Source organism: Opisthocomus hoazin, chromosome 3, assembly GCF_030867145.1.
Source record: "Opisthocomus hoazin isolate bOpiHoa1 chromosome 3, bOpiHoa1.hap1, whole genome shotgun sequence".
NCBI classification, from domain to species: domain Eukaryota; kingdom Metazoa; phylum Chordata; class Aves; order Opisthocomiformes; family Opisthocomidae; genus Opisthocomus; species Opisthocomus hoazin.
Genome location: NC_134416.1, coordinates 5,118,946 through 5,131,617, shown reverse-complemented (window position 1 = coordinate 5,131,617; position 12,672 = coordinate 5,118,946). Strand labels below are relative to the sequence as shown.

The following is a 12,672-nucleotide window of genomic DNA, read 5'->3' as shown; positions in this document are numbered from 1 at the left end:
CCCGGTCCGGCCCGCGGGGAGGGGCCGAGCGGCCCTCAGGGAAGGAGCCACCGGAGCCCGCCGTTCCCGCCCGGCCCGGCCCGGCCCTGCCGCGCTGTGCCATGGAGGACGTGCTGCCCTCGGGCCTGCTGGAGATCTGCCTGCTGATCGGCGTGCCCGGGGAGCGGGTGAGAGCGCTGCTCCAGGTGAGCGGGGGTCCGGGGCGGGCGGGCTCGGCCGGTCTGTGGGGCAGCCCCTGTCAGCGCGGTTCCCTGCCCGGAGCCGGAGCCGGGCCAGCTCCTCCCTGGCCGGGCCTCTCTCCTCCCTGAGGAAAACTGCGGGGTTGCTTTGTTGCTGTTACCGTTGGATACAGCAGAAATACTTTTGACGAAAACTTGTTTTGAGAGGATATCATGAACAAAGTAGGGATAATTTGGTCCCGGCGTGAAGTAATTACACTCTTTCAAAGGTCCGAGCTGAGATGAAGAATGTGGTGGAGCTTTATATCAGCAGGAACAGCAAAATGCTTGGACAACGCGTATATCCTTTGCTGGATGACATCCTGTTTCCCATCTTCCCTTGGAGATGAAGATAGGGGAATGAAGCGCGGTAGTTTGTATCTTTGGGACAGCGTGAGGTTGGATGACATCTCATTTCCCATCTTCCCTTGGAGATAAAGATAGGGGAATAAAGCCTGGTAAACTGTATCCTTAGGGCAACACAAGGTCGAAATCCTTGTATTGAGATTAAGCTTAGTGCTCTGAATTAGGCACAACCTGAGCGATTCAGAGGGGGCAGAAGTTGATGGGTTGGTTTCCGCTTTGAATGTGCGGTTTAGAATTTGTTTATGACCGTCGCCACTTCACATGTGAGTTAACGATTAAAGTCCTCTGCCTGCTTTTGCTTTGTTAAAATGTGCTGATGGTTTCTTTAGATACCTACGAGCCGCCCCGCTGCGGGGATAGCTGTGGTGCCAAGCACGTGCTGAAAAGCCGAGCTCCCAGGGATCTCGGTTGTCTTGCTCGAACTTGAATTTGATTGCGCGCTCTAATAGCATTAGATAAAGAAGTCTTTGTTAAACTTGTTGCTGCTCACTCGCTCAGGAGATGGCTTTTGCTAATGTCAGCTTCTGAAGTGATATCAGCTAAGCAGAGGTTCAAATTCCAGGATCATCCCATTCAAATTGCCATAAATGTCACCACTGGACTTTTGGAGTCGGTGTGTAGGTGTTGTTTCAGGATCTGCCTGAAAAGTAAACCCAAAAGAAGGGGAATTTCTTTTTCATTCCAGTCCTCTCAGTTTGATCTCATTGCTTCCAAAACATCCATAGAACAACAAATAAGAAATTGGCTACAAAAAGCAGAAGCAATTCTGATGTTCCAGTCACACTACAGTTCTGAATTATTTCTTTGCTCAAGGTATAAAATGGAGTGTCAGAAAGGAAAGTTGTCCCTATGCTTGTCAATATTAACTACAGTAACGCCCCTGCAAGCTGTTACACTGCAGGGATTTCAATCACTGTCTTAGGGCAAGTTTATAGATTTACTCCACTTCTTTTTCCTTCTGTAGCACTATCTACCTGAGGAAATGGTGGAATATGTTCTGTGTCTGATTTCAGTGAATATAGAAGGAAGATACCTTATTGACAGAAAATATGAGCATTTGAATGGAAAGTAGTGGACCTCTGATAATATTTACAGATGAAACAGCAGGGTAAAAGTCTTGATAGTTGTTCAAGTCTTGGTCTTGAAAGTGTGTTTGTGCCTCCTTAACTTTATTGCAATACAGGGTAATAAAGTCAATGAAGTTGGCAGGAGCATGATATAAACCACTCCCAGAGTAAGGAAAGTCTTATCTGACTGACCTGTAGCTGATGGGGATTCCAGGAACAAAGATACAGTTTTGCACTGAAGCTCACACTACTGAAGTTTTTGGGCTGTCATCCATCAATTGTCCTCATTGCCAAGATAATTGTCGCTCTAAGATTTCAATTTGAAGAGGTCAAAGGCTGCTATTTTTAGCTAGAGATGACTTTTTTAGTGTTGGAAGTGTGCATTTTGTAAGAATGAGATGGACAATAGTGAAGATCATACAGCCATCTTTTATAAGACTTCTTTCCTCCAAGTTATCTTCAGCTATAAAGTTGGATTTTGATACGGCAAGTGGCACATGCGAGCTGTCTGGGAGATGTCTCGGATCTTCTGTCCGCTCCATTGCTGGGTTCTGTATCTACCTACCACGGTCAGTGGTACAGATCTTGTCTCTTAGAGTGTCTGCATCCTGCTTTCTGGCCCTGTTGAGGCAGCCATAACCGCCACACCAATTTTTTCCTTTCTCTGTAGTGCCTCCCGGGTGTCAAGTTGTACGAAAGAAATGAGATGTGATCAAGTTGAGGGTTAGTCAGCAGTATGCGCTTGTGGCAGTCAGAAGTAACCATATAGTGGCCTGCATCATCAGGACTGTAGGTCACAGGTGAAGGGATTATTATTATTACTGTTATTACTCAACACTCGTGAGGTCACATCTGGAATACTGTCCCAGATTTGGGTGCCTGGATGTTGGAGAACTGCTGGCAACCAGGATTGAGACCAGAAGAAGCTAAGCTCTATGAAGGCTGGGGCACAAGGGGGAAAGAATCTCTTTCCTAAGGGATTTCTGAAACTTTACTGGATTAAGACTCAGAGCAAGCTGATCCAACTTCAGAGTTATTGTTTTGAGCAAAGGGTTGCACTAGAACCTCCAGAGATTCCTTCCAACCTAATTTTTCTAAGGCTTAATACTTTTCCCTGCCCAGTTATTCCTTAAAGAAACTGGTTCTTTCATGACATTCAAAATGAAATTAACTTCTTCAGTGATGGGAAGAGGAGAATGAGATCAAGGAAGCACCAAATAGCTGAGATCACACTCTGATGTGTGGTTTCAACACACTGCTACTTGTTTGAGTCTAAAATAGTGCGGTCATTGTAAGAAGTTTGTCTCTTATTTGTGTCCTATATGGCACCGTTGTTACAGGAACATAATCAGTAAGTGGGGATGAAATAAACTCTCTGACTTCTGGAATCTTGCAGAATTACAGGAAAGAAGAGGCATTAGCGTTTACAAGAAGCAGTGTATGATGCAAGGACATTTGATAGCAAAAAAGTGACAGAAGAGAGGCATTTCAAAACAAAGAAACAAGAGTAGAAGCAGAGAATGTAAAGTGTTCAAAGAACAGTAGAAACAAGTGAATATTATTCTGTTGCTGCCTAGTCATTATCCCTGAACTGAAAGGGTAAGAAAATATGACTTTGGCCGTAGACGTTAATGTGAGCTGACTTGAATGCTGATGACTGAGTCACTGGGTCAGCGACAGCGCTGACAGTGCTGTTCTGTGCAAAGAAAAAATGGTTTTTAATGCCTCTGTTGTAGTTCAAGACATGAAAGACCTGCCATTTTAGAAGCTGTTACACTGTGAGGCTGTTAGATCGCTGGCTGTCATCCAGTGCTTCATGGCACGGAGATGCCTTCAGTGTTAGTCGGGGATTGCCCCGTCGGAGCAACTTTGTATGAAAACCTCTGCAGGGCAAATCTGCCAAGTTAAGATTGCTACTGTCTGAGTGGGTCTGTGTTTTTCTTGCGTAACAACCTCAGGGCTGAGCCTTAATTCTGAATTTCCTTCTGAAATGTTTAGCTGCATGTTATTTTGAGAGTAATCACGTTGGATTTATCTGTGTTTCCAGTTTCTTCACTTGAAATGGATGTCAGCTGCCAGCTAAGGAAAATGACACGCGAAGTTTTTAGCATGGCAGAATCTGGCACTCAGTACCCCAATTTGTAACGTGCTTTTTAAAGTCATTACTATCTTTTGAATATTCTAGTGGATACTTACCTGAACTTTTGTCTTTTCCACTCTAATTTCTTTCTAGTTCAGACTCTGTATGTTCACTGAAAGAGTGTTTTTTCACTTGTTATTTTTAGTCAAGTACTTTTTTTTTTTTCAAGTATCCTATTACAGTATATGGTGGAGCTTAAGATACAGTAAATAATACATCATGAAGGTAAGTGTGCTTTCTACGATGGCATGACTGGCTGGGTCGATGAAGGGAGAGCCATGGATGTTGTCTACCTAGATTTCAGCAAGGCTTTCAACATGGTCTCCCATAACATCCTCCTAGGGAAGCTCAGGAATTGTGGGCTGGATGAGTGGTCAGTGAAGTGGATTGAGAACTGGCTGAATGGCAGAACTCAGAGGGTTGTTGTCAGTGGCGCTGAGTCTAGTTGGAGGCCTGTAACTAGTGGTGTCCCCCAGGGGTCAGTACTGGGCCCAGTCTTGTTTAACTTCTTCATCAATGACCTGGATGAATAGTTAGAATGTACCCTCAGCAAGTTTGCTGATGACACCAAACTGGGAGGTGTGGTAGATACACCAGAAGGCTGTGCTGCCATTCAGCGTGACCTGGACAGGCTGGAGAGTTGGGCAGAGAGGAACCTGATGAAGCTCAACAAGGGCAAGGGCAGGGTCCTGCACGTGGGGAGGAACAACCCCATGCACCAGTACAGGCTTGGGGTGGACCTGCTGGAGAGCAGCTCTGTGGAGAGGGACCTGGGTCTCCTGGTGGACGACAGGTTAACCATGAGCCAGCAGTGTGCCCTGGCTGCCAAGAAGGCCAATGGGATCCTGGGGTGCATTAGGAGGAGTGTGGCCAGCAGGACGAGGGAGGTTCTCCTTCCCCTCTACTCTGCCCTAGTGAGGCCTCATCTGGAGTAGTCTGTCCAGATCTGGGCTCCCCAGTTCAAGAAAGATGAGGAGCTACTGGGGAGAGTCCAGTGGAGGGCTACGAGGATGGTGAGGGGACTTGAACATCTCTCCTACGAGGAGAGGCTGAGGGAGCTGGGCTTGTTCAGCCTGAAGAAGGGAAGGCTGCGAGGGGACCTAATAAATGCTTATAAATATCTGAAGGGTGGGTGTCAGGAGGATGGGGCCAAACTCTTTTCAGTGGTGCCCAGTGACAGGACAAGGGGCAATGGGCACAAACTGAAGCAGAGGAAGTTCCATCTGAACATGAGGAAGAACTTCTTCCCTCTGAGGGTGACGGAGCCCTGGAACAGGCTGCCCAGGGAGGTTGTGGATTCTCCTTCTCTGGAGATATTCAAGACCCACCTGGACGCGGTCCTGTGCAGCCTGCTGTAGGTGACCCTGCTTTGGCAGGGGGGTTGGGCTTGATGACCCACAGAGGTCCCTTCCAACCCCTACCATTCTGTGATTTTGTGATTCTCATTTTTCCTGTGATGCTCAAATGTAAGGAATACTACTGGTTGACTGTTCTACTAGGGAAAATAAACTGAGACTTTGTTCTAAAATTTGGATGATGGAAGAGTGGCTTCAGTGAAGCAATAGGGCTTTGTATGTTGTAGGTATTTTAAAAAGTAGGGAAATGATGAGAGAGGCCAACATTAGGTCTCAGGGAATAGCATAAATCCAAGTAGTACCGATGCATCATGCCTGAAGGTAAAAGCAGAATATATGCTTCATCTGTCTTTGAATCAGGTAGCAAACAGTTGAAAATGAAACTGCATTTTAGCCACATTGAGACTCGCCTTTCCTGTTTCCAAATATCCGTTGACTAAACAAAGCTTTTACTTGCTGTTTTGACCTTGCAGGAAGAATTAGAATTGCAGTGGAGTAATTGAAAATCATAGAATCATAGAAAATGCAGCTGTTTGTCTCTATGTGGTCAAGAATATAAAAAGTGCTCCAAAGTATCAGGAAATCTGCTCCTGTGATCACTTCCTCCACAGGTTTTTCATAGCAAGGCAGGAAGGGCTTTCAGCGCAGCAGTACTTTACAAAGCTGCCTACTAAAAAATGCTGCAGTTTCCTGCGTGCTCTTGGGATGCCTGTTCCACTGAATCATCAGTATCCAGAGAAATTTGCATAGCTGCATGCTGTACAGTGTCATAAAATTGTGTGCGTTGTAACAGTGATTGTTGTTTTTAACTGTACTTTCTTCATTGCCGTAGAAAGTTAAAAGTTGGGTTGTGAAAGCTTGTGTGTTTTTTTGTTTTCGGTTTTCTTTTTTTTTTCCCCTGTAGAGGTTATTCTGGGTTAAAATGTAGCTTTTCCTAAAGTTGAACAAAGACTTATCTAGGGAGTTCCGCTGATTTTCGCTGTTTTCATTTATTTGTTGCCTGGTTTCCCTTACAACCAGTGTTTGTTTGAAGTGTAGCTTAAGTATATCCTAGTACTTCAAAGGAGGAAATACAGTAGTTGATATTTGTTAGTACATTTTGAATGATGAAGAATGATTCCTTGCCTACTGAAAAAGCCCAGAGTGTTCCCCTGGTATTAACATATGTAAAGCAAGGAAGAAAATGTAGTCTAAACCCACAATTTTAAGGGTAGAGAGAAAACAGGGCTAAAAAACTCACTCAGGATGAGTGTCAACTTCGTGATTGTTTGTTTTTTTTTTTAATAGGGTACTCAAAGAAAACCCAAAAGTCTTCCCCCCCTCGAACCAGAAGTTCTTTCTGTATTTGTGCCTCCATTTATCAGCAGAGATGATACTCAGGTGATGAATGCTGGTAATAACTTGAATAAAAGTAAACGCCGGTCTTTCCGAAAGAAAAAAGAACGACCAAAGATTGAAAATGTCAAGACTCTCAATGGGGAGCAGAAAGCACCTGACACAGAAGATATTGCAGTTCCGAAGGACATCGATCTTATTGGCTTGCCACAGCTGTGCTTCCCAGGTACGGCAGGGTTCACATGACTTCATGGGAACTGTTTTGATATATGTTTGTTGACCCATAGTGCAGACAATCTTTTTTTTTAATGATCATCTTCTCTATCTCTTTGTATTTCACAGTATAAAAAATATGTTTGCTTGTGAGCGGGTCAGTGATGAACGCAGCTGTCAGCTGAATGGGGTGCCCTTCCTCTGTATGGCTGTGTTGTGTGGAACAGATCTATTAGCAATAGTGGCAGCAACACCTGCAAGAGAGGGAAGCCAAAAGTCGCTTTAAGCCCTTGTGGGTAAATCTTGGTTTGAGTGAAGTGCACACAAGCACATGCTTTAAAAATTCTCCCCCCCCCCCCCCCCCCAATGGCTGAGTACTCTTTCACTTTTCATTTGGTATGAAGATATACCTGAAGTAGTGACTGTTTCCACCAGGTTTAACTGCAGAAATTTAATATGCATGTCACTATTGCAGACCTTATAAACGTCTTGAAAGGGACAAAAAAAGTGAACAAACGCCATCTATTGTATTTTGCCACTTAAAATGCAGAATAATTATGTAATATTTTTGCTTCTTCAGTAATGTGCAGTTTATGGCCTTTGTAGCAACCCTGAGATCAAATGGACTGTATATGTGCATTTTAATCCCTTAAAATGACACATGTCTCTTGAAATTAAGTGGAAATGTACAGTATTTGTCATAAACTGCTTTTCAAGCAGCTGCAGTTAAATAGGGAGTTAAAAAAAAAGGTTTCTGCCTTCATTGCAGGAGGACTTTGTGTAACTTCTGAATCAAAAGAGGACCACATTCATTTCCTGGTCTTCACAGACGTCTGCGGTAACAGAACATACGGTGTTGTTGCACAGTACTACCAACCAATGCAAGTATGTTATTTAACCCATGCTTATATTAAAACATGCTAAAAGACATAAAATAACACAAACCACTTTGAGAATAATGTCAGGTTTAAGTTATAAAATTAGTTAACAGATATGTTTTTATGTTAGTAGGAATACAGAACAAATCGTAGTTTGTATTGCCATTGTAAATGAAGTACATTGGGACAGCATTGCATTAGGAAAATCTGTTATGGATTTCGATTAGGAGTTTGAATATTTAGGAGCAGACCTTGTCCCTTGGACTTTTTTTTGGTGAAGATTGTATCCTGTGTTCTTTCTAAATATGATTTGCTCTGAAATTCTTTTTAGTATGTATGTCGAAGTCTTGTAGGCTGACATTTTTCTGAAGAGCTTCAGGGAGATAGACATCCAAATCCCCTTGAAATTTAGAGGGAATTTGGTATCATATCTCTAGGGTTCTCAAGAAAACATCAGCCATAAATTCATGTTTAACATAAACACATTAATCTGTAGTTTTCTTGCAGGATGGCTGTATTTCCTCAAATGGGCAGGTCCATTGGGAATCTGCACAGACTGGGAAGATGCCTGTCTGTTTTGTACCGTTTGCTGTTTGTGTTATATCCAGATACCCATATTTTAACGCCCTCAAGGACTGTCTGTCTTGGTAAGACTTGCGATTCTATGTGTTTTTCCTGGAAATAACTGTGCAGGTTTCAATATGTGAATTTGCGTGATGTGGTCAGGATAGCTGCATAATGCTAAAACAGGCATTAGTTTTAACTTCTGGTGGTGTGAGATGTGTGGGAGAAGAGAAGAAGAAATGCAATATGAATGTTACCCAAACAGTAAGTGCCAGTTCTGAATATCAAGGAAATTGCTTATGGTATTGTCTTCGTTTTCTTTGAGGTTTTTGGTAATTCTAGAGAATACTAATTTGCAGGGAACAGATTTCTCTCTCAATCTATAGCTATAGGGTTGACTATAATTTTGCTACCCTGGTGACAGTCACTTTGAAAGCACAAAAACCTCTTTATAGTGCACCAAATAAATGTCATAAGGACACGAATATATGTATTAATAAACAGTTAATGACACTTTATTCTTTAAATAATCTGAGTCACTTGAGGGAGTACAGTGGTTACTTGGCTGTTGTAGAACTAGGAGAGAAAATCTTAGGATACAGAGTACTTCAGTGGTCAGAAACACTCAGATACTCCACAGTGTAGATGAGATAAAAGATAAGCGGATGTGGGTCTGTCTTGTTATTTAGTGATTTAACTTATTGTGAGGTTGCACGATGCTTTCTTGTGAAATTGTTAAAATCTGTGTGCTTCTATTCTGAAGTGGATTAAAAACTCCTTGCATCAGGGAGCCTGTCTCTGTACATTTGACATCACCGGGTAATCTTCACTTGCAGACTCATAGTCTAAAGTTAGAAGAGTTTGTTTTTTCACTAAATTCCAGTCAAGCTTTCCAGAGTCAAATCTGAAGCGTTTTCCTTTTGCAGTTGTCAGGTGTTTTCCTTCTGCAGGTGTTTGCTTCTTATGTGTAAGTTGAAAGATGTTAGGGTTTTAGATCGGAGCTTGGATCTTCCAGTTTGTTCTGCCGGCTGTCGGTACGCTGAGCAGATGAGCAAGCGAGGGTGTGCTTCCAGGCTACCAGCTGAGGGGCATCACTAGCCCCTAACCTGAGTCCACACCAGGAGGAGACCTGAGCATGCATTTCCACACCCCATGCACCTCTTCTTCCCCGTGCTGTGGGCTTGGATCTGGTTGGAGCTCTGACTGGCTTTCCCTGGTTTAGATGGAGAGAGCCCTGGAGGAACAAAGCAGTGCTGCCGCCTTGGGCAGTTCAGATGTTGCCTCCAAAAAAGCTGTGACATCAGAAATGAGTCACTCCGGCAGCCCCCAAGTATGAGCAAACACACCACTGACGCTGTTCGTGCTACCTCTGCTCTGCCACTTTCAAAGCAGTAGTAAAGAGGTTTAATGTGGACAAGGGACTTGCTGGAAGCTAGGTATTCACAGATTAGTGAGAAATCGAGATAATCAGCAAAATAAAAAGGCAATGTTTGTTTCCCTCTCTCCTTTACTGCTCAGATCACTTTTTCCACTCCTTATGCTGAAGTCAATTGCATCAGCTGTTGGCATTGCAGGAGCTGATTCATTGCTGCCTGTTCCTGATCTCAAGTAAACACTAACCTGCATATGTAACTCTTAACAGCTACGTACCTGAGCTGCGGTGCTGTGCTGTTTATATCCAGTTTTTATAATAGGATTCATGCTTCTTTTATACTGTGAACTCATCCTGTATGAGGGCTCGCTACACACTAGCTTTCGTCTGGGTGAGATTCAGCTTTACAGTTATGGTGTTCATCAGTGGTTTATGTAGTATATTCGTAAAAGAGTAATTTCTTTTCTGAAGTGAGACCTCTCTGAGCTGAGAGAAGCAGTCAATTTGCAAACAGATTTTTAAAGAGCCCAGTAAGGCAGAAGTGGGAAGACGTTCAGGAAAACCATTGAACGTTCCAGAGGTTACAGAAATGTTTCTAGGTCTTGTATTTGTTTAGAGCAGACAGGAACCAGGTGGAGTTAACCCTCTAGAGATGCAAACTTCTGCCTCTGGGTGGGTATTTGAAACATTTTAATTAAACATTATAATTAAACGTCTCTGTCTTGGTTATATGTAGTAGGGTTTTGCACCCGTTTAAAGCATGAATGTCCAACCTAACTACTATGGATGGCTTTTCTCTTTAAGCTGAGTCTGTACTGGTTTCTAAGGGGAGTTCAGATTTATTGGTAACCTACCACCTAAGCTTTAAGTGATCTGTAAATATATGAATAATTATAGGGGAGTTCAACAGGACGGTAGCCTTCCACGTTAGTACTGTGTGTAGTCCTGGTCATTTAACAGGGGAATCTGTCGTACAGTTGCACTGCTTTCCTCTCTCCTTTTTGCTGCTGCATCTGGATGTAAAATGCAGGTGTAACTGGCAGGAGAGGGGGAAGGCAAGTGAGAAAGCTGCGTCTGGTGCTGGCATGTCCCACTGTACTGGAAACTCAACTGATGAATTTTCCATGATATTCTGGATTTATTTTTTTTAAAATCTCATAATCACCACATATTTTCCTTGATACTATCTGACAAATAATTTCAGAATGTCTGCCCTTCCATTTTTTGTTTTTGATTTTTGTTTTTTTTTCTTAGAAAAGGTATTTTGCTGTGCCAGAGTATACTCGAGCAGGAGGAAAGGAGGGGGTGGAGAGCTACCTTTTTTCCCTCTTTTGGCTGTGTTACTGACGTTTTTCCATCTGACATGAAACAGCTGCTGGGGTGTGGAGCTGTTTGGAATGGGATATAAGCTATTACAGTATCACCTCAGTGATACATTTTGATCGTAATGCCCTGTACAGCTGGGGATCTTTCAGCTTTTGGTAACATTGCGAAACATTGACATTGTTTTCCTGTAAACCAGAAAGGGAGTTATTTTCCTTGCGGATACCTTGGCTGCAATCAGGTGGCCAATGGGTTAAAAATCTAATTAAATGCTTTTGTTGACCGAGTGCACTCAAGTAGTAGTGCCTCCTGTACTTAGCATGTAATAACACGTTCAAGAGCGCACTTGTATCCTTGGTATGATTCAGTGGTGTTTTGCAGGATGCTTCGAATGATAAATCATTCTGCGAGTCTGGCGATTTGAAAACACTTGCTGGTGAACCTTGAACCACCTACTTCTGGAGTGTAGTCTTTTCCTTGTGAGAACTAGTGGAAAAATGCTATTTGTTATTGCTAATAAGGCCTGATGTTGAAGTAGCATCTAAAGGGGTTCTGCTTCCATTCAGAACCTTTTTGAAGCAAATGATTTCATTTTCCTCCAGAATTCTGCTCTGCATAGCTTCTTTTCTGCAGCACCTGCAGTGCACAGGATTGCTTATAGATGAGGTGGTACTTGTTTTCATTCAGAAGAGTCCTGAGAAGTATGTTATTGTCATGAGCATTCCCAGATAAAACCTGGGTTCCTAAACTTTTTCAAATGGCAAAATATAGTAGAAATCACAACTGAAAACTGAGACCAAACTGGGATACAAAGGCAACGTCAAGCTATAAATCCATATAGATGATTTGAACTGCAAGGGGACCTTGCAAACTTTCATAATAGTAATGAAGGTCTTTATATCGTGTAATTAATTTTATATTTAATTCACGTATTACTAGTGTACAGTGCTTCCAAATCTGGAACAGTTTGAATGGGGTGTGTCTGCCTCTCTCCAAAACAAACAGATGTGCATCGAGACCGTTTCATGGCACTGCAGCTGTTGGATTATTTTCTATATCATCATTTGAAAAGGTTCAGTTTTAAATTGAGAGGTTTTGGCACTTTGCACAGGTAGTTTTACCTCAATCTGTTACACTACATGAAAAGTGAAATATTCCTGGCAGTAAGCTCCTTCTGGATGAACTCCCATCTTGGATGGATGAATTGGCTCCATTCAAACCGTAAATCTTCCAACCTGTGCATTAGTCCCTTCAGCTGCCTTGAGGGAAGGTGGAAGCGTGCAAATAGCTCGCAGCATTGAGGCAGTACAAAGGACCTATTCTTAGATGTTCTGGCTTTCTGAAACATCTGTCAGTGGACAGTTAATAGAGGTAATGGAAGGTTCATAAACTCCTTAGCTCTCTGCTTTAATGTTTCAGAGATTACTTCATTTATTTCAGCAGACGTTTGCAGCGCAGAGCTGTCAGCTGCTATTACCGTGCATTGATGGGCACGGTGTACTGATTAGGGAGCTCTTACTGGCCTTTCTGTACATCTGCTGCTTTTTCAGCATCGAGGTCAGGTTGTTTCTATTGTAACATTTACAGGATGTGTTGATACGTGTTTTTTGTCTCAAAAAAAAAAAAAAAAAAAAAAAGCAGGTCTACCTATGCTGTTAGGCCTCATCTAAGGCATTACTAAGTGTGACAACATATTTGTTTAAATTGATGGTGCTACTGTGTGGTCTTCTTTGATAATTCTTAAACGCCCCTCCCCCTGCCTCCTCTGCACCCCTAAATAGGTGGTGGGATTTTTGGGGATATGTGTAACAGCCTACTACTGAGCCCAGGGCAGTTTCCAG

At 42.8% G+C, this 12,672-nt stretch overlaps 1 protein-coding gene across 2 annotated transcripts in view; it reads left to right on the top strand.

The window, feature by feature from the left end:
- Window positions 1-16: 16 nt before the first annotated feature.
- Window positions 17-12,672, top strand: part of DENND3 (DENN domain containing 3) — a 43,753-nt gene continuing 31,097 nt past the window's right edge. Inside the window, exons 1-4 of one of the 2 annotated variants that reach the window (XM_075415493.1) lie at window positions 17-185; window positions 6,434-6,707; window positions 7,464-7,579; window positions 8,080-8,219. In XM_075415493.1, coding sequence (XP_075271608.1) covers window positions 102-185; window positions 6,434-6,707; window positions 7,464-7,579; window positions 8,080-8,219 — 614 coding nt within the window. In that variant the 5' untranslated portion in view covers window positions 17-101. Of the gene's footprint in view, window positions 186-6,433; window positions 6,708-7,463; window positions 7,580-8,068; window positions 8,220-12,672 lie in introns of those variants that run through there. The other variant, XM_075415494.1, reaches the window with a different exon arrangement.